The following is a 22125-nucleotide window of genomic DNA, read 5'->3' on the forward strand; positions in this document are numbered from 1 at the left end:
AATAAAAAATTAACTGGATAGGCTTAATAACATTAAGTACTTCAGAACAAAAAATTACCTCAGACCTTAAAGACTTAGCAATAGAAAATATGCAAAATTGAATACCAGAGGGAGAGAAAAGATTTAAAAAAATGATTTGTGTGACAATATCAAGTCATCTAACACATATGTAATTGGAGTTCCAAAAGGAAATGAGAGAGAGAGAAAATAAAAAAAATATATATATATATATATATATCCAAAGCAGTAATGACCCAAAGTTTTCCAAATTTGATAAAAACTTCATACCCACAAGTCCAAGAAGCTCTAATGAAGCCAGAGAAGAATAAACATAAAAAAACTACACTGGGGTATATCAAAATTGCTGAAAGTAAATAATAAAAAGAAACTAAAAACAGCCAGAACAAAAAAAAATAAATACACAGACTTCCTGTCAGTCACTACACAGGTTGGAATGCAACAGAATGACGTTTTTAAAGTACTGAAAAAAAGAAAAAGCTGTTAACAGAGAATGTTATACCCAGTGGAAATATCTTTTCTCACTGAAGGCAAAATAGACTTTTTCAGATAAACAAAAGACCCCTACTAACAACAACAACATGTTAAAGAAAGTTCTTTAGCAGGAAAAAACCAATACCAAATGGAAATTTGGATCTACATAAATGTATGAAGAGCAGCAGAAGTGGCAGGTAGCAAGAATGCAGTTTGAAGTTAGTGTATAACAGTTAAGAGGCAAGCATAGAAAGGAGAATTAACTCACTCAAAAATATTAATACCTGAAATACAAATTTGGAATGGGAAGACTTGCTTTTTGCTCATTTTTCAAATAAATTTTTTTTCTTCCCGATGACAACAGCAATAACAACACACACACACTCCTCCTTCAGAAAAGCTTGACCCCAGTATTTAACATCTCTGAATAGAATATACAGATAAGTCTATGCATACTGTCTCTTTGAAATCTGACTCATTGTCCTAACTGAATGTTTCTTAAGTCAATAGTCTTTTCTTTCTCCCTGGATAAAATTCACTAAAAATACTTTGAAATTTTAATGAAAGATGATGAACTTAGTGAACTGCCAGTGGGCAAATGAGTACCAGGAAAAAATGTTAATATTGCCCTCTGCCAAAGCCTGCATTGCCTTTTTTAAGGAAAGCTACTTTCTGAATGCTGAACAGATGACAAGTGCTCACCAAGATGCCTTTATCTTGAACTACTAAATGAAGGCCAGCTATGTTTATGGGCATCATTTTAGGTAAGACCTCATACATGATAATTCCTAACATTCATTCAGTATTTTGCAATATATAATTCCCCCCCCCACTTAATTTTTTTTGCTTTTCAGGGCTGCACCCACAGCATATGGAGGGTCCCAGGCTAGGGTTCAAATTGGAGCTACAGCTGTTAGCCTATGCCACAGCAACGTGGGCTCAAAGCCACATCTGTGACCCACACCACAGCTCACAGCAACACCAGATTCTTAACCCACTGAGCAAGGCCAGGGATCAAACCCTCAACTTCATGGTTCCTAGTCGGATTCATTTCCACTGCACCACAATGGGAACTCCCTATTATCCACTTTTGATTTTCCTCATAATAAAAAATTGAGAAGAGTGGATAATATCATCACCCTTCTTTGGTTGAGGTTCAAAAAGCCCTGACTCAGTCCATCACCCTGCTTCCTTTACTGACAGTTTTAATCCTTCAGTTTTAATCCTCTCAGCTCAAGTCACTTAACTTGGAGAGGACTTCTCATGCATCTGCATAGATCTAGACTCTTCCTCCATAGCACAATGATAATAACACAGTCATTTAACTATATTAAATAGGTTTCTAAAAATATGTCTCCCCCACTGGCCTTAGCTTCATGAAAGCAGGACCTTCATCTGACTTGTTTATCATTGCATTGCATCCACGGTGCTTGGTGCCTGGAACGCAGTAAGCACTCAGCTTATGTGTGGTCATAGATATGTGGTGATTCCTGAAGTACCTCTGGATCACGACTTCACAACAAAGGAAGGGATCTGTCTATGGTTATGTAGTTTTTGAACACCGTATCTATGTATACTTTATAATTGAAGGCTTGCAGGAAACCTGGCTGCTATTTATGAAGTATGTGTGTTATGTATGTATCATTATTTATTATATGAATTTAAGATTTCTTCGTATTACTCATCCATAAAATAACAAGGTTTACACAAATATATAGGTTTTAAACAGTGTTCCTCAAAGCCTAAAGTGTTCCATGAAGGTTGAGGAAGAGTGTTAAAAGGAACCATATACATTTTTTTTCTTTTATTTACATACCAAGTAAGTCCGCCACACAAAGTGAACAAGAATTCAAGGATCTATAATAAAATATCCCCAGGAATACTGAGGCTGTACTGTAACGCTCCAGTTTGTACTTCCAGATAAAAGCAGCTGGTTTCGTAGCAACAAACGGAAATAGAGTACATTTTTAAAGTAACAATAATGAATCATAGGAGAGATATATAAAATCTCTTAAAGAAAACAGAATGACCTCCTGCAATCTGGTTGAAGAGAATATCCATCAGGCAGAGAATGGATCAGCCATAAACACAGAGAGAAAGTGAAGTCACAGATGAGAACTGTGGAAATTTCCATCTAGTCAATGTCTGAGACAAACTAACCTTAAACCAGTGAATGCCAAGTGTTCTGACCCCACAAGCAAGGTTATTCCTTGCACGAAGTGGTGTCAGGCTGTCTTAGCCTGAGAGCATTAAAAAATATGTTAATCTCCTTGTTTTGATTGATTTTATGCTCTTCAAGCAATCTTCTGAATCTGCCTTGGCTTCCTACAATAGATTGCCCACAAGAAAAAATAAGTATGACATCATGCATCTTCCGGTCCATGGGCAGTTGTTTTTCTCATCATTGATTAATAAATTGGCAAACTGATTTGTATGTTTTTGTTTCTATTAAAAAAACATAGCTAGAGTGCACTAAGTGTTAAGCATTGTTCTATGTGCTTCTAATGATAATTTGTTAAATCTTCATGGCAACCCTCTGAGGTAGGCATCATTATTATCTTCTACATTTTATACTTTGCAGAACAGCAGTAGCATATATTGAAGAATCGGATGTCTTTTTGCCTGTGATTAAAACCCTGCTCTCCTCCTGAACAGCTCTATGGCTTTTAGCAACTTATGTAACCTTTCTATATCTCAGATCATTATCTGTAAAATAGGGATGATAATATTACTAACTCACAGCGCTGTTATAATGATAATAATAAATGTAAGGCACTTTTATAGTGCCTGGCACAGTTATTGCTATGTAGTTATTTATCCTTTTCAATTTAGACCCTTGTTGTATTAGTCTGGAATCTCTAGGGTTAGTCTGATTTTTCCATATATGGAAACATAAACAGACAGACAGAAAGAGAAGGATTTTTTACAATAAGGAACTGGTTGGCTGAGAAGTCTAAGATCTGCAGTTGGAAAGCTAGAAACACAGGAAAGCTTCTGGTATATTTCCAGGCTGAGTACAAAGACCTGCAAATCAGGAGAGCCTCTGTGTAAGTTCCAGGTACGTCTGAGTCCAAAGGCAGGAGAGGACCAGTGTCCCAGCTTGAAGACAGGCAGGCAAGGAGAAATAATTCTTTCTTATATAGTCTTTTATTGTGATGAGACCGTCAGTGAATTGGTTGGAGGTCCATCCATCTTGGGGAGGGAAATCAACTTTCCTCAGTCTACTGGTTCACATGCTAACCTCCTCCTCTGGAAACACCCTTGCAGCCACACCCAGAACAATGCTTAACCAAATAGATGGACACTCTACGACCCTGTCAATGGACACATTAACATGAACCTTCGTGCTTTGGTTTACAAGTGTATGTTTTTATGTGACTGCACAGTTCTGCAAATCCTTTAGCAATTAAAAATACCAGTCAAGATTGTTACATGCGTAGACATCCACCAGCCTGGCTAAAGTTTGAGAGCCAGCTTCTACAAGGTGTTGGTGAGGATGTGGAGTTAATGGAACACCCATCTATCACTGGTAAGAGGGAACATAGTACAGTCTTCTTGGAAACTGGCAGTTTTTGTTATAGTTCAGTATGATGACCTATGATTACCGGTTTATGATTCATAAATCCCATTCCTTGGTATTTATCTAAGAGCAGTGATTGTATATGGCCATAAAAATGTTTGCACGTGAATGCTCATAGGAGCTTTAATCATAATAACTCCAAATTGGAAAAATATCAACTAGAGAATGAATAAACAAATGGTGCACATTCATAATTAACAATGTGTAGAACGATGGATAAATGCAACAACGTGGATGGATATCAAAAATTATGTTGAACAAAAGAAGCTAGACAGAAAGGATGACTGACATATGATTATAATTCTGTGAAGTTAACAGAGAGCCATCCGTGGTTACCTTCTGAGAGGGACGGGGCTATTAATTGAAAAGGGGAACAAGGGAACGTTCTCATGATGGAAATATTCTATACTTTGATCCAGGTCCTGGCCACATGGATGTGTGCGTATACACACATGTACACACACACACACACACACGTACTTACTGAACTGGATGAAATAAAAACTCATGTTCTAAGGCAAGACAGGAAATATTCATGTTTAAATTTTTGGCCTCCTCCCTCCTTTCTAGTGCGCATTGTCCATCTGCATTATACATTGACCAGACCTCCCCAATGGCAGAAATAACTGCTCACCCAGAAAGATCAGTTTTCTCCCTCCGGTGTCAGCCATGGCATTCCTTGGAAGATAACATTCCTTTCTCAATCCTGTGAAGAGTCACAATGACCCATTGCTCGCCTGTATTTACAGACATCTCTGGTGAACTTTATGTGCAATGCCAATGTGTCATTTCCCTTAAAGATAGGGATTGGTGTAGAACAGACTGGTCACATGACCTGGGGAGATACCAGGCCACACTAAATGGAAGTTCTTAGATTAAATACTTACTTATGACTCCTTAATGTTATCAGCCATATCACTTGTATTCTGCCTAGTTTACAAGATTATTTCTTTCATTCTTTCATTCTTTCTTTTCTTTCTTTCTTTTTTTTTTTTTTTTTTTGTCTTTTTTAGGGTCACACCCACAGCATATGGAAGTTCCCAGGCTAGGGGATGAATAGGAATTGTAGCCTCTGGCCTATGCCAGAGCCACAGCAATGCGGGATCCAAGCTGCCTCTGCAACCTACACCACAGCTCACAGCAACGCCAGATCCTTAACCCACTAAGCAAGGCCAGGGATCGAACCCACATCCTCATGGATACTAGTTGGGTTTGTTACCTCTGAGCCACGATGGGAACTCCCAAGATTGTTTCTTCCATTGCCAAATGTGTGACTGAGACTCAGATAAAAGTAATAATGATTAGGTGATTTGAAACCTAACTGATCAAAGGTATAGTTCTATAAAATCAATTTTTGTAATAACTCTAAATATAGGAAGAAGCAACAAAAGAGAACCATTTCCAGGACTATAACAACTAGTCAGACAGTCCAGAAGCTGTTGTCTAATGTTAGCAGAGCCCAGTTCAGTATCAGCGCACTGAATGGCCTATCAATGAAACCCTTACCTGACCTGGGAATAAGCATTCCTAGCACCATGGGACAAACTGGTCATGAAATGCCTCTCAAACCTTGGTTGCAATTAAGTCTGAAAGGGAAGGGATTGTAAAATAAAGAATGTTGCCCTCCATCCAGTTCTACAAGAATAAATCATAGCCACAGCAGTCGCTCACATACAGTGCTGTTGAAAGGAATTCAGAGCAAAGCTCAGGATGAGGCACTCTGTCCTCGAGGAGAACTGGGAGAACAGACTTTCAGATAGATATTTTTAGGAGAAAAATTTTCTGAACCCATATTCTTGCATCTTCCCACACTTAGAAAAGTACTAAAACTATTAACTAAGATGTCTGTTCCTTGCACTTGAACAACTCTATACTGAGATATGTGCTCAATTGCATGTACCCCCTTCACCAAAGTCCCATATATATTAGCCTCCCTCTTTACCTCATTGGAGCAGTTCTCAGAGATCTCTGAGAGACTGTCTCCTGGGTTATAACCCTCAGATTGGCTCAAATAAAATTTTCTATTTCTTTCTTAGACTAGTGATTAATTTTTTCATTGACATACTTGCATACCTTTAAGTGTATGAGGAGATATTTAAGATTTGTGCATCTTATTGGATATAAATTATATTTGTGAAAAAAATAATATAAAAAGTATCCCAAGTAATAAAATAAAAGTAAATTAAATAAATATATTGAAATCTGGAGACCTAAACCAAGTGTTGTGAGTAGAAAATGCTCTCCCAGATGATATAGGCTGGACAATTTCTGTAAGTCAGACCTGTCAGCCCATAGCTTGGGTTTCTCAGTCTCAGCTCACAAAAACTAAAGCTCAAACAGAGACTGTTTGTCACATAAGAGTGACTCATAGTTGCCTTCAGAGTCTGAGTATTGCAGTTTCACACCTTGTGTTATGGGCATTACCTGGTATTTTTGTATTATTTATAAGTAATTTAGCAACAACACTGACTAAAATCCCACCCTACCACCAAAAACAGAAAATACAACATAGTACAGATTAATATTTTTTATATACTTAAAAGTACAGTTTATATGTAAAGCGTCCCAGATGTTGGACTGCAAGATCCTTTTTCCTCCATCCCTGACTTTAATCCCTGTGCTTGCTGTACTCTCTCACAATTCACCAGAGTTTAAGAAAAATTTTTTTTCATACTAATAAAACAAATCCACCAATGAGAAGTTCTTCTCAGCAAAGTAAAAGCAACAGGGAAATTATAAATGTCATATTATTATTGTCCAGTTTATAATCCACAATTTCACAATATATAAGTATCTGAATTATTTGCACCAATCCCCTCTTTTTCTACTACCTGTACTTTCCAGTACTTTTTATGGTCATGTTGGTTCCTTCAGTGTTACACATTGGCATATCTCAATGAAATATCGGGTGATTGATGGACACAGGTATTTAATCAAAAGGAGCCCTTGGAGATCTACTCTACAAATAGTGCCTACAGTTAGTTAACAGTAATGTATTGCTGACTAAAAATTTCTTTAAGCAGGTAGAGCCGTGTTAAGTGTTCTTACTACACACAAAAACAAAGAAAAAACAAACCAAAAAAGGGACATAAGGAAATTTTTGGAGGTGATAGATATATTATCTTTCTTGTTGTGGTTTCATGGGGGCATGAAACCCATGAGGGTGCATATGTCTAAACTCATCAAACTGTATACATTGGAGTTCCTGTTGGGGCGCAGTGGTTAACGATTCCGACTAGGAACCATGAGGTTGCGGGTTCGGTCCCTGCCCTTGCTCAGTGGGTTAACGATCTGGCGTTGCCGTGAGCTGTGGTGTAGGTTGCAGATGCGGCTCGGATCCTGCATTGCTGTGGCTCTGGCGTAGGCCAGTGGCTACAGCTCCGATTCGACCCCTAGCCTGGGAACCTCCATATGCCGCAGGAGCGGCCCAAAGAAATAGCAAAAAGACAAAAAAAACAAAAAACAAAAAAAAACAACAAAAAAACCTGTATACATTAAATATGTGTAGTTCTTTTGTGTATCAATCATACTTGCACAAAGCTGTTAAAAATAGAATTAATGTAATTCTGAACAAAAGATACTCTTTCTCCTAAAATAATTTTTTAAAATAAAAAGTAAAAAGGAGTCCTTAAAATGCAGGTGACTATATTAAACAAACAAGCTTGGTACAGAATCACAAAATATTCCTAGCCTGATTACCAAAAGATAAGAATGGGACACACCAGTGGGAAGTTTGGTATTTCTGAACCTCACCGCTTAGTCATGGCAAAGATCAGCAGGGATCCTCAACTCAGGAGACTCAGCCTGGCTCATTTGCTCATACTTCACATTTCAAGTAAGGGCTGTAGTGGAAAACCTGCAGCATTGATTAATTAAAACCTGCCCCCACATGTACATACCTACACGCAAACTACGTGTGTATGATTCCAGAAATCTTGTAAAACACAAGCTGTTGAAATGCTGATTGGATTTACAGGTTGATAAAATTTCAGTGAAATGAGCCTACTATCACGCAAGATTACCGTGAAAAAATTAATTGCACAAACTGTTCTTGTTGAAACACAGCGAACTGTCTGCTCTCTTTAGTAGCATTAACCACATTTCCTTCCCCCATGTTACTGTGAGAACACAAAAGACCGTACTTAAAACTGGATCCTATTGGGCAAAATCTGCAAGTCAATCAGTGGCATTTCACATGCATTTCTATTTCTGCATTATAGCTTCCAATGCAGGTATTTGAGAAATATAAACCTTGCCTCAGGAAAGCTCAAAGGAAACATTTGACTCTAAGTCATATTCTCACTGATCATTCTTGGTTAAATAAGTCTTAGAAAAATAAATTAAATTACATCATGAGCTTAAATATTTATTCTCTCTTAGAGTTTCCATATCTTAAAGCCAACTCGTTAACTATTAAATGGACATACCCCACTTAGGATACGAAACTATAGCTGTAAATTCTTTTTTCCCAATGAATTACATGTGATTCCTTAGTCATAAATAGGAAGTTCTGGAGTTCCAATTGAGGTGCAGTGGGTTAAGGACCTAGCTGTCTCTGTGAGGATGTGGGTTCAAAACTTGGCCTCATTCAGTGGGTTAAGGACCTAGCATTGCCACAAGCTGTGATGTAGGTCACAGATGCAGCTTGGTTCTGGTGTGGCTGTGGCTGTGGTGTGGGGTGCAGCTGCAGCTCCAATTTGACCCCTGGCCCATGAACTTCCATATGCTGCCAGACTGGCCATAAAAAAATAAATAAATAAATTTTAAAAATAAATAAATAGTAAGTACTGATACTATTTGTATAAAGTAAGTGTTCTGAAGTTTTGGGGTTTGTTTGTTTGTTTTTATGGCTGTACCTGCGGCAACACCAGATCCGTAACCTATCACATTGGGCCAGGAATCAAATCTGTATCTCCGCAGTGACCCAAGCTGCTGCAGTCAGATTCTTAACCCACTGCATCATAGTGGAAACTCCTCTGATTTTTTAAAATTATATTTTATAGAGAATAATCATTGCCTTCTTATTTTGAACAATCAAAGACAAAAAAAAAAAAGACAACACCTGTCTCTTAAGTACCTGCTATATTTTCATAGAAAGTAAATATATTTTGATGCTAATTCTTTGGACAATAGCACAACACCTTGAAGCTTTTCCAGTGCTTTTGTCAGAATATATTCTTAAACATGCATTTTTCTTTTTTGCAAATATTCAAAATGTATTCTGAAAGTAAAATAAACTATTTTGGCTAAATCATTACAATCATGTGCTTTTTTTCTCTTCCATTTGCTTTTAAAGCAGTGATCACAATGTCACAAGATTCTGTGAATAAAGTTCTGCGTTTGAAAATATAGACCATCCAGCTGCATGTCTCTAGATTAGGGGACAAAAAAGAGAAGTAACTTGATGATAAACATATCGATTAGCTCTAATTATGAAATTACTGCCTAACAAAACTACCACCAAACCTCCTTAAGGGGTAATGCTCACGTATCTGGGGTCAGCAAGGCATCCGTGTATCACCATAACTTCATCTCCAAGATCCTCATCTTGTAGTAAAACTATTGGGGAAAATGGAACAGAGGCTCTTTAAATAAACATGGAATTTTCACTATTTAATTAGCTAGATGTCATGCTCATTATTAGAAGGGAAATAGATGTTTTGAGGGAAAACTCTTCCTAAATGTTTTCCTAACGTTAATCAGGCTAATAACATTTTAAAAGCTAGGCGTGGTGAATTTGAGAGTGGCAACTAAGAGAATTTATATGAAAAGTAAAAAACATATTTTTAACTCATTAATGACTTTATTTTTCCAGATTATGTATATATTAGTATGACTATATCCAGGTAAAAGATACAAGCTGCTGAATTCAATTTGGTCATTGATATGATCAGTTGCCATTCTGATAATTCATTCATTCAGCTTTACTGACACCAGTCTTTCTTCTCGGGCTGCATTATAATCACCATGATACTAACTAAGTTCATCCAATAAGTAGATAATTTATTTTCATCTTAGGCTAGGTCACTGCCATTCTTCCCATTCACTTTTGCTTAGGACTTCTTGTGCATATTTTATCACATTTTATCTTCTTTAGTAAGACAGCTGTTCTGAGAAACATAATCCTTATTGGTCTGTTCATGTAAATGTCTTTCTTTGATGAGAAATCTGGCTGAAATGAGCAACTTGTTTGTGGAATCAAGCAAAATGTTAGCATTTCAAACATCGTTGTCTTTAAAAACACATTCTGCTGTGTAGGTAAGGAAAAAAATCTTTTCCTTCTACCCCTCTAGATTCTCAGCTAGGGCTCTGTAACCAAATACAGAGTCGCAAGAGGAAAGGCTACACATGTATAATGCAAGTTTTTCATGATCTGTGAGCCTTTGTGAAGAAATGAAGACTTGAAGAAGTGATTAAACCTGAGCATTTTTCTGTTAGGTTTAATGAAGAGTGGAAAGTGGTGGGAGAATGTGGGAGGAAATAAAAAGGGTATGAGCTAAGAATAGTAAGCCAGGGAAAACAGCAAGGTCTGTTCATTCAGAATCCTATCAGCATCCCTCTGTCTTCGGAGAAAAGGCTGCTCCTTTCCTCTGGGTTTAGGGAGGGCACCACTCATGTGAGGGTCTTATAACTTGCTTCAGAGGGTAAAGGGTGGGTGGTGGGGGAGGTCAAAGAATCCTTCCTACACCTGCTGCTTCTCAAATTCCTCCAGCTTAAAATATTCAACACGCCAACACAACGTGTTTTGGGAGAGTGTGTCCTGAACTCCATCAACTCCAGCTAACTCAATATTAGGAAAAAGATCTTTGTGCTGACTTAGAGTGTGTATGTGTTTATGTGTGAGAGAGAATCCAGGGGACATATATTACAAATTTCAGCAAATCGTGTATTGGGAAACGATATGAACATTATTTGAACTTTTAACCCAAAGGCGATTAAATTGCATTTAGAAGCTAGCTCTGTTCCAAGTCAAACGTTATAGGAACCACGGTTAGTCTAATTTTCTTTAAACTAAATATAGGTTCTTTACTTTTGAAGACAGAATAAAGCCAAATATTTTTAGCTGGTGAAAGTTACAAATCAGGTCCACATTACCAACAAGCAGTGTGTACAGTCTTAGATAAGTATGGCCTCCTGATCTATGCCTTAGGACATGCTCTAAAGTAAGCTTAAGAAACTCTCATCCTAGTTGCTAGCTGTTTGTACACTTGGCCATATGCTCTTCTTAGAAAAAGAATTTGTAGAATAAGAATTATTTTCTTGGAGTAAACTCTTAAAAGTGTGGTATCCGGATCAGGGATATGCCTAGATAATATTTTGAGATGTATTGTTAACTGCCTTCCAGAAAAATTGTACCAAGTTACACTATCACCAGTAATTCATGAAAGTATTCCTTACCCCCACCCTTGCTATTCCAGGATGTTGCCAATCTTTAAAAATATTTGTCCGTCTGATAGATGAAAAGTGTTTTCTTGTGATTTTAATTTGCATTCTTTGACCATATTTGGTTGAACATCTTGTCCTATGTTTATTGGTCATTTATACTTGTCTTTTGAGAATTACCTGTCCTTATATATTTTGAGAATTATCTGTCCTTATATATTTCCATTTGAGGGAAGCAATGTTCATCAATTTTATTGACTTATGGCACTATTTTCATACTAAGGTATGCTGTTTTTAATCAAAATTAAGGTATGAGCCTAATGAGTCTAGTTTCCTTATAAACTTGTAACTGGAGAGGTCAGAGGTCAGTTCCAAAAGTATTTTTGGGAAATAGCAACATTCTTAGAAATTGGGTTTATTTTCCCAGGGTGACAACATGAGTGCTTTGAAAAATAATATTTATCTGTATATCTGATTCGTGTGTATCTGTTTAAGTAAAATACTAAAAAAAATCTATACTCTGGGGGGAAGAAAAGAAACTCTGTCTCTTCAGGTGATACCCAACAGGTGTATATCTTATCCTTTGTCTTCCTTTGGCATGGCCCAATTATTTGGGAGATTTTAGCCAAACAAGTTGTTATTCTCATTTCTTTTTAACTTCAGAATCTTGGATCTGTACTAATAGGCTTTTAATCAATCCAGTTATGGAAATGTAAGTGGGAGACCTGTGAGGAAATGCAGGTAATTTAAGGACTCAATTTCTGGAATTACATTAAGGCACATTGCACTTTACATTGAATCACCAGTGGTTGCAAAGAGCTAACAATCTTTTGTCATTCACATCACCTCATTCTGCCTCCAAGTTAATGGGTCTTTTTATAAATTAATTTGGCCCTGATGAGGCTTTGATTAGGCAAGTTACAGATATATTTCTTTTCTTTCTTTCTTTTTTTTTTTTTTTTGTTTTTTTGTTTTTTAGGGCTACACCCATGGCATATGGAGGTTCCCAGGCTAGGGGTCCAGTCAGAGCTACAGCTGCCAGCCTACACCACAGCCACAGCAAATGGGGATCCGAGCTGCATCTGCAACCTACACCACAGCTCACTGTAACACCGGATCCTTAACCCACCAAGCAAGGCCAGGGATCAAACCTGAAACCTCATGGTTCCTAGTTGGATTCATTTCCACTGCGCCATGACAGGAACTCCAAGTTACAGATATATTTCTTGATAGACCTGATGTACTGGGTAAAAGTGAGGCAGAATATTAACTCAGGTAGTCAGTGTAGGAGCATGGGCTTCCATGCCTTCTTTGATATGGCCATTGATTAACATTTGTGGCTTCGATGCCTTCTTTGATATGGCCATTGATTAACATCCCCATGGGCCTTGTTTACTATAGGGAGTGTACCTATACCAGATGGACAGTAATCCCTAATCCCCTGTGACTCAGTTTATGGGAAGAAAAGGGCAAAGAAACTATGAGACTTGCAGGACGTTTTCACCTCTAAGATCCTATTGGACAAGGACTGATATAGGCAATCGAACAAGGCCCAATAGGAGAAAACCACATCTTTCTGGACCCCACGTTGGTACCCCCCCCATCTTTAAGGAGTAAAAACCCCTATAGGACAATAGAGAAAGGGGGCTTTTCTCCCCCTTCCCAGCAGCCCTGGGAGCTATTTGCCTTCCTTTAATAAAGACTTTGCTTGCTTGCTGCCTGTGTGTTCTCAGAGTTCATTCTTTGACTACCATGAACATATCATCGCTCTGGTATCAAAGAGAACAGCTGCATGGGTCCATTCATATGTAGATTTTCTTCTATTGCAGATACTACAATACTACATAATCCAACACTGGTTGCTTAAATCTGGGGATGTGGAACCAACTATAAAGTTATGTGTGGATATTCAGAGTTCCCCTTTTGGCTCAGCAGAAAACATACCTGACTAGTATCCATGAGGACACGGGTTCAATACCTGGCCTCAATCAGGGGATTAAGGATCTGGCATTGCCATGAGCTTTGGCGTAGGTTACAGATATGGCTCAGATCCCACATTGCTGTGGCGTGGGCTGGCAACTGCAGCTCCAATTTGAACCCTAGTGTGGGAACTTCCATATGCCATGGGTGTGACCCTAAAAAGACAAAAAAATAAAAAAACAAAAAAACTACCATACAATCTAGCAATTGTACTTCTGATATTTATTGAAAGGAAACAGAAATACTAACTCTAAAAGGTATGTGCACTCCTATGTTTATTACAGCATTATTTACAACAGCCAAGATATGGAAGCAGTCTAAGCACTGGCAGTGGGTGAATGGATAATGAAGCTGTAGTATATATACACCGCAATGGAATACCATTCACCCTTTAAAAACAAGGCAGTCTTGCCATTTGCAACAGCATGGATGGACCCTGAATGTATTATGCTAAGTGAAATAAGTCAGAGAGTGAGAGACAAATCCCATATGATTTCACTTATGTGTGGAATTTAAAAGGTAGTAAATGCACAATGTATAATTACTAACGTTTGAAAGGCAAAAACAGACCCCTGGAGAAGATGATAAGCATGGTGAGGCAACGGCTTTTTGCATAGTGAGTTAGGACAGTAGGTACAACTTTATCCATACAGAATTCTATTCAAGAGCTGCTATAACAAAGAAAGGAAGTAAAAAATTGAGCATCTAGGTAGAGAGGCAGACTGGAATGCATAAAGATGTCTCATTACATGAGGAAAATTAGCCTTCTGAGAAATATCTGGAAAAAAAAAAAAAGGCAAACTGGAAGAAAAGCCACAACCTTTAGGTTGCATATGCAACAAAGATATCATGATCCTGAGAAGAATTAACTCATTGTCAATTATGTATTTCCAAACTGCAGCAAGTTGATGATAAGATCAAAGTTGGGGGGGGGAGGGTTATAATCATACTACTGTTTTAATCTTTAAGTTATACACAGTGCATTTAATCCTCAATACATTCTTAACATACTCTGGTGGTATTTCAAAATATTTCCTCTGACAATGCATTCAGTAATCGAATAGATTTATGAATATATTATGTTACACGTCTAACAAATTGAATATGATGTTATATAAGGCATCCCAGTCTACTGCTACTTCAGTTTGAACATTTATTTTCTGCATTTGAATCTTACTCTCAATTCTTGTTTGTGGGGGGGAAATGGTTTGCTTTACATTGAATATTATTTTTGTTGATTATATATAGTAAAATACATATTGTAAGGACTGTCATGCTTCTAATAATGTGTTCTGTATAATTAAGATGGATTACTAGAAAAGTCTGATGATTTAAACTCTAATTGTGTAACTATTATTTTCATAGAAAGTTTATAGAGACTCATCTGAAAACCATCCCCAGTCGTGCATTTTCAAATCTGCCCAATATTTCCAGGATGTAAGTCATTTTTTAATATAAGCTTTTTTAATATAAGCTTTAAATTGTAACATTTTAGTTTTTAAATGTTCTCTATCAAGAAAAATTATTACATATTTCACTTGAACAAGTCAATGACATCTATATTTCCAATACGTATGAAGTTTATGTACAAGATGTTTTATTTGGTTTTGCTACATCTTCACCCATAATTCCTAAATGATTTTTAAACCTGAAGTAAATTTAAATTCCTTTAACCTTAAGAATTTAATAATTCTCGAGATATTTTAATATACTTTAAGATGGAGCAAAACCTTAATCAGGAATTTCTCCAGTAAACAGATTTATCTATCTATCTCTAATCTATCCTAGTTACCAATTCTTGATTCTCTTTTCACGACGGGTACAAATGTTTATATTATGTCATAAATGTAGCCAAAAATGTCAGAATTCTCACTTAAAAAAATTAAAAATAATTCTAAATCATAGAAAACCAAATTGCTACACTCAAGAATGGGGAGGTAAAAGGGATTCCGTGTTGCATTGACAAGAGCGAATGTGTATCAAATGAACCAGGTCTTTATTTCACTTAGCTGAGTCTGACGAGCAACACAGATAATTCAGACACACCAATGACAATACCACCAGGAGCAGCCTGTGTGATTTCTGGCTAAATGTATGCATTTTGTGCCCATTTACTGAGTATCTATTGTGTTATTTCAGGGGCATTTAATGTTTTTGGTTGTCACAACTAGAGAGAGAAATGCTATTGACATCTAAGGGATAGAGGTGAAGGATCGGTTAAAGATCCTACCAGACACAGGTCACCCTCCCACAACAAAGAATTATCTAGTCCAAAATGCCAGTGCTGCTGAGACTGAGAAAGCATCCCAGCTGAACATCTCTGCAGTTTTTTTTTTCCTACTAGCCCATCCTTTTTCATTCTTGCCTCCTCTGTTCCCTTGATGTTGCCCTCTCCTCCCTCTTTCTAACATCTTACCCTGGCTACTCTTTCTCCTCTCTTTCCTAACTTCTATTTCATGTCATTGAATTCCTTAATATCATTCGGTTCCTTATTTTGTCCTAGTTCCTTTATATTCTCCTCTCCCATCCCACTGGCTCTTCTCTTTCATAGTACACCACTTCCTAAAGGAGTATCTGTAGCCCTAAGTTCTTCCAACAATTCCGGCCTGTATTACATACTTCCTTCCACTTCGTGTCACACCTTCGGGTCCTACAGGCACTTGAAACAGCATATCCAAAATAAACTCATCCATGACAATGTGAGAAAAAAGAATGTACACATGTATGTAACTGGGTCACCTTGCTGTACAGTAGAAAATTGACAGAACACTGTAAACCAGCTATAATGGAAAAAATAAAAATTATAAAAAATAAACAAAAATAAACTCATCCCCCTCCTCCTAAACTATTTTCTCTCTACTCTTTCTTTTAACAGTCCCACCACTTAGTGGCCTATAAGCTAAAAGCCTCAAAATCTGCTATAGCCCTTTCTTTTCCCTGGTCTCCCTCATACAGTTGCCTATTTGGTATCTCTACTTGGCTATATTCATTTGTTCATTCAACAAATATTTATTGAGCCCTTCTTTGTGTCTGGCACTTTGCTAGGTGTGGCACATAAACAGTGGACAATACTCATGGCAGCTTTGGTTTCCTTCCTAAGATAGTGATAAGTGCTATAATAGTGTCAGTTCTAGGTTGCCATGGGAACTCATATGAGAGGTCTGTTACTTAGATAAGGGTTGTGGTCAGGTTTCCTGGAGGGAACGGTGCCTAATTTGCAATCTGCATTATCTGGCCCAAAACCAAAAGATGGAAAGATTGTTTTAGGCAGAAAAGACTGGGCTGTCAGTGAAATTAAAAATAAGTTTGTTGAGGCTGGAGCTTAGGCTGGGAATGGGAAGAGTAGAGAAAAATAAAACTGGGAGGTAAGGAGTACAGGGCCTGGTGAATCGTTTGAAGCAGTTTGAAATTTTTCATAAGGACCAAGTAACTGAATGATTATTAGCAGGGAGGTGATATATGAGATGTTTTAGAAAGAGTTCCTGGCTGTGCTGTGGAGAAGGGGTGAGAATAGAGTAAGACTGGAGACCGGAAGATACTGGGGAGATTGATGCAGTGCCCCAGGGGAAGGGATGGCAAATTGAATGGTGATGACTGAGTGGGAATAAAGAAAAAGTGGCCAGGTTTGAGAAATAAGGGAAAACTGACAAACTGAAAAGTTAGTTAATTTGGAGGTAGAGGGAGATGGAGAATTTCACTGCAGTTTCTGACTAGGACACCTGTGTGGTTGATGAGCCCACTTGCCAAGGGAAAGAAGTTTTCTGTGCATCTGCTGGGAAGGGGCAGGACGTACATTAGGAATTCAATTTGAGGCACACAGCATTTGCGGTGCCCTCGAGGCCTCAAGCATCTATGTCTAGTAGACATGGAGATATAATTTTTTCACTCATTCATGCAAGAAATATTTATTCAGTCCCTAGTATATATCAATCATTGTTCCAAGAGCTCCGGGAACAAATGGACAAAGACCCATGTTTCTGTGGACTCTACATTTGAACGAAAAGAAACACACAAGAGACCAAAAATATAACAAATAAATAAATATTAATTCAGGAGGGAATATGGATATGGTAAAAAGGAAAAATCAAAGTAAAGAAGGAGAACTGGAAATTCTGGGCATGTAAGGGCACTCAGGAGAGATTTGGGTAGAGATTGAGGCTTGAGAGTCACGTAGAAGTAACTATCAGGAAAGGCATCCCTAGAAAGGAAGAGGCTAAAAAAAAACTGAAGAAAGAACAATTTTAAGAGCATGAGATCCCTGGAGTTCCTGTTGTGGCTCAGTGGTAATGAACCCGACCAGTATCCATGAGGACATGGGTTCGATTCCTGGCCTCACTCAGTGGGTTAAGGATCCATGAGCTGTGGTATAGGTTGCAGATGTGGCTCTGATCCTGCATGGCTGTGGCTGTGGTGTAGGCTGGCAGCTGCAGCTCTGATTAGTCCCTTAACTGGGAACTTCCATATGCTGCAGGTGTGGCCATAAAAAGACAAAAAAAAAAAAAAAAAAAAAAAAAAAAAAAAAGAGCATGAGCTCCCTAAGGACACTGGAGGGAATGGGGTCCAAATAGAGAGATTGACCTTCTATAGGAAGATAGGCACCTTTTATGCTATAACAAGAAAGTAGTAGTAGTAAGAGATTGGGCAGGTGCAAGTGGATTAATAGGCTTATTTGAAGGGAATTCAAGGAATGCTCATGTTAAGGTTTCAGTCTTTTCTACAAATTATTAAAAGATTATCTACTAATATTAAGGTAGAGCTGGCAGAATTAGAAATTTAAGAAGGTTTGAAATAAAATGATAGGCAATAAAAGAAGGAGGGTTGACTGAGATATTAAGGGTATCTGGGCAGATTTGAAGGTCCTGATGAGGGGCCCTCCAGGGAGACTCTGCCTATATTCTCCATCCTGAGTTAAGAGTGCCCTGAATGTAATAAGAGAATTTATTACACTACATGTTAATCCTATTTACATGTCTGTTTCTCCCACTACTGTGAATTCTTTGAAGCTAGGAAATGGGTCTGGTTGGTTAATGCCCATTTACTGACATACAGTAAATGGTCAATAGATATTTGTTGAATGAAAGCACACACATATGAATAATAGTTAAAGAGCTGGCATACCTAGGGAGCTAGAGACAGTTTACCAGGTGGGTTTGCCTGGGACAGTACAAATTCTCACCTATCATTCTGGCACAATTATTAATAGCACCCTGTTTTAACTCACAAAAATATCTTATTTTGGATGATAAATGATATGATTATTCTAGTGATTACATAAGATTTACATGTCTTCTTTTTAAAAAGAAATTCGAGGAAGAGGTGGGATCTGATTTTTCCTGATTATAAAAATTGGATAACCAAGCAGGGAATCATTGCTTTTATCCCACTGAATAAATGGTTCCTACATGATGTCTTCACAACTAAGCTATAAGATCCCTCTAAGGAAGTATCATTCAGCTAGAGAAATTGGAACTTCAGCTATTATGACATGTGCTGAGTAACTATCCCACCAAAGCCTTAAGAAAGCTTTGTACCTCCTAAACTGAGAAATACAGGAGAAAACTTAGAGCAATGGATATGATGCAAAGTTAGGAAATCAAGTGTGCAGCTTTTGGAATTAATCTTGTCCTTCAGATGGCTCAGCTTCATCCATTATAAATCCCCACAATCTCTACACAATAAATTAATTCTTTTCAACATCTTCCATTGTTTCCTCTATGTTAGATATGCTATTTGGCTCAAAATAATTTACGTAATGTTATCCACAAGTGGCAGTGGCTTGAGAGGCCTGGTAAATCAAAGGATAATTGTTCAGAGATAATTCAAAACAGAAATCACAGAACCTCTAGAACACCCACAATACCCAAGATAAAAATGCAAGTGGAACAGTCAGCACTCCTCTTATAAACATTTTATTAATGAAAATATTTTGCTGGCATATTCAATTCAGACTATAGGCCATTAGTTCTTAACTCTGCCTGCACATTAGAATCATCTGGGAAGCCTTTTAAAAATAAAAGTGCTTGCCCCATTCCACATATACTCTTGATTAAGTATCCTTGGACATCTTATGTTTTAAAAGCCTCCCAGAGAGTTCAGTTGTATGGCCAGGGTTGAGAAGCTCTGCTATGGCTACAGGTGGACCCCGTCTGTTAATCATTAATCTAATGTTATAGAAATGCCTCTCAGTAAAAAGAAGTCATTGAATTTGGCTGCATTGGTCCTCCTTATTACAAGATGGAATTTAAGGGGACAATTTGAAACATTACCCCTTATGAATTCTCACTAAGTTGTAATTTAGCCAAGTTCCTCTTTTCTCCTTTTTAGTACTTAAAACTTTTGTGTTACCTTTCACTTACAAAGTTCAAAACAAACCTTGAATTTTCAACCTCATAAAATCAAGAAATGAAGTCCTGAGAGAATATATATTTACCACTCCATGGAACGGTCCACTGGAGAACTGTGGCTTTCTCTTCATCTTCTTTACAACTGCATCGCTCATCTCATGCTATTAGGTACTCCTTTAAAAATGCCTCTTCTTCATTCATGTATTCTTTTCTCATGTCTTTCATTTTCTGCTATTTCGAGTAACTCACCTATTCATTCATTTAACACGTATTTATTGGAAGTCTACTACATGCCAAGCAGTATGAAAGGTATTCAAAATTCAGTGTTCACCAGAAACAGTTCTCCATTTCAGAGAACTGGCAGTCTAATGAGACAACATAAATCCAATATCATCCAAGCAGTTGCAAAGTTTCACTGTGATAATTAGCAGAAGGAGAAGTTCATGATGCCATGAGGAATATGCTATGGGGAATTTGATTGATCTATTCAGGAAATTTGAGGAAAGCTTCTAAAGGAAGTATCATCCTTCAGGTTTCTTTTAGGATGCATAGGACTAATGTAGTGGAGGAACTTTTAGATATCACAGGGTCTGAAAAGAAGTAGTCAATACTTTTAACATAATTATGGAGAAACCGTGAGGGTTGTGCATGTTGCATGATCTGGGAAGCCCCGTAACAAAGAAATTACATCAAAATTAATAGTACATTAGGAGTTCATAACCCTACTAACTTTCTGCTTTGTCTTATGTTTTTGTGATGTTCAGCTACCTGTCAATAGATGCAACTCTACAGCAGCTGGAATCACAGTCCTTCTACAATTTGAGCAAAATGACTCACATGTAAGTACAATGAAAAGTAAAGCACAGATCCAAGCCACAGCCATTCTTGATTGATAATTTTTGGGGCTCCAGATGGTAATAATAGCTGGTTTCTAGAACATGGGTCAGAATTTGTTTATGATTAAATTCTTTATTTTATTTTATTTATTTATTGCTTTCTTTTAGGGCTACACCTATGGCATGTGGAAGTTCCCAGGCTAGGGGGTCTAATCAGAGCTGCAGCTGCTGGCTTAAAACACAGCCACAGCACGTGGAATCCCAGACACATCTGTGATCTATACCATAGCTCAAGCTATGCTGGATCCTTAACTCACTAAGGCCACGGATCCAACCCACATCCTCATGGACAGTAGTCAGATTTGTTACCTCTGAGCCATAATGGGAACTCCTTAAATTCTTATCTTGTTCTCCCTCTCAGTTCATGTTAAATTCATCCAAATTGTCACGCCCATGGTTAGAAGTTAAAAACCAACTTAGAAGTCCTCTTCTTGAATTGTCATTTCTTTCTGTACTACCGTGTCAGCAGATTTTATTGGTATGATGTCAGTGAGTCAATAAATATTTACTAACTACCTACTGGATTTTAGGGCCTGTGCTAGTTTTTCAAAAAGTAACATTTTCCCTCAATCATTAAAGAGAAATATAGCCTTCTGAGACTAGAAGAGGAGTAGAGTTAAGAGCTCTGGCTTTGGAGTTGGTCAGAGCTGGGTTTAAAACCCTGGTTTCTTTGCTTACCATTATCTAGCTTTGATGTCCCCTGGTGGTCTAGTGGTTAGGACTTGGCAATCTCATTATCTAACTTTGGACAAATTATGTAATCTTTCCTAACCTCGGTTACCTCATTTATAAAATAATAGTTATAAGAGTTCCAACTTAATGTGCTTATTATAAATATTGAATGACATCATGCATTTAGCACAATGCCTACCACATAAAAATCAGTCAATATACTTCATAATTATTCTGTTTTCATTTACAATCTATAAAAAGTTTTATATAAATAATAACACTACATTTTTTTAAGCAGCCATGTATTATGAAATATTAAGTCCTCTTTCTTCCTTCTTTCTTACTTTCTTTCTTTCTTTCTTCCTTCCGTCCTTCTTTCCCGTGGTTTTTTTTTTTTTTTTTTCTTTTTTAGTGCCATACCTGCGGTATATGAAGTTCCCAGGCTAGTGGTCAAATTGGAGCTGCAGCTGCTGGCCTATCCCACAGCCACAGCAACGCCAGATCCAAGCCACATCTGTGACCTATAGCACAGCTTGCAGCAATGCCAGATACTTTAACCCACTGATCAAGGCCAGGGATCAAACCTGCAGCCTCATGGATATTAGTTGGGTTTTTAACCCACTGAGCCACAATGGGAACTCTCTAACTCTCCTTTCTTGGTGAAGAAACAAAAATACCTATCATCTATAAATACTTAGTAGGGTCTAGACATTATGCTGAACATTTTATGTACTTTATTTATTTAACCTTTAATAAATAACCACTGAAGTAGAGATTA

General features: G+C 37.5%; 1 protein-coding gene across 3 annotated transcripts in view; it reads left to right on the plus strand.

The window, feature by feature from the left end:
• TSHR (thyroid stimulating hormone receptor) overlaps positions 1-22125 on the plus strand; it is a 157518-nt gene that overhangs the window by 64708 nt on the left and 70685 nt on the right. For 2 of the 3 annotated variants that reach the window (XM_021098307.1, NM_214297.1), the window contains 2 exon segments: positions 14801-14872; positions 20544-20618. In XM_021098307.1, coding sequence (XP_020953966.1) covers positions 14801-14872; positions 20544-20618 — 147 coding nt within the window. 3 annotated transcript variants of the gene reach the window in all.

Source organism: Sus scrofa, chromosome 7, assembly GCF_000003025.6.
Source record: "Sus scrofa isolate TJ Tabasco breed Duroc chromosome 7, Sscrofa11.1, whole genome shotgun sequence".
NCBI classification, from domain to species: domain Eukaryota; kingdom Metazoa; phylum Chordata; class Mammalia; order Artiodactyla; family Suidae; genus Sus; species Sus scrofa.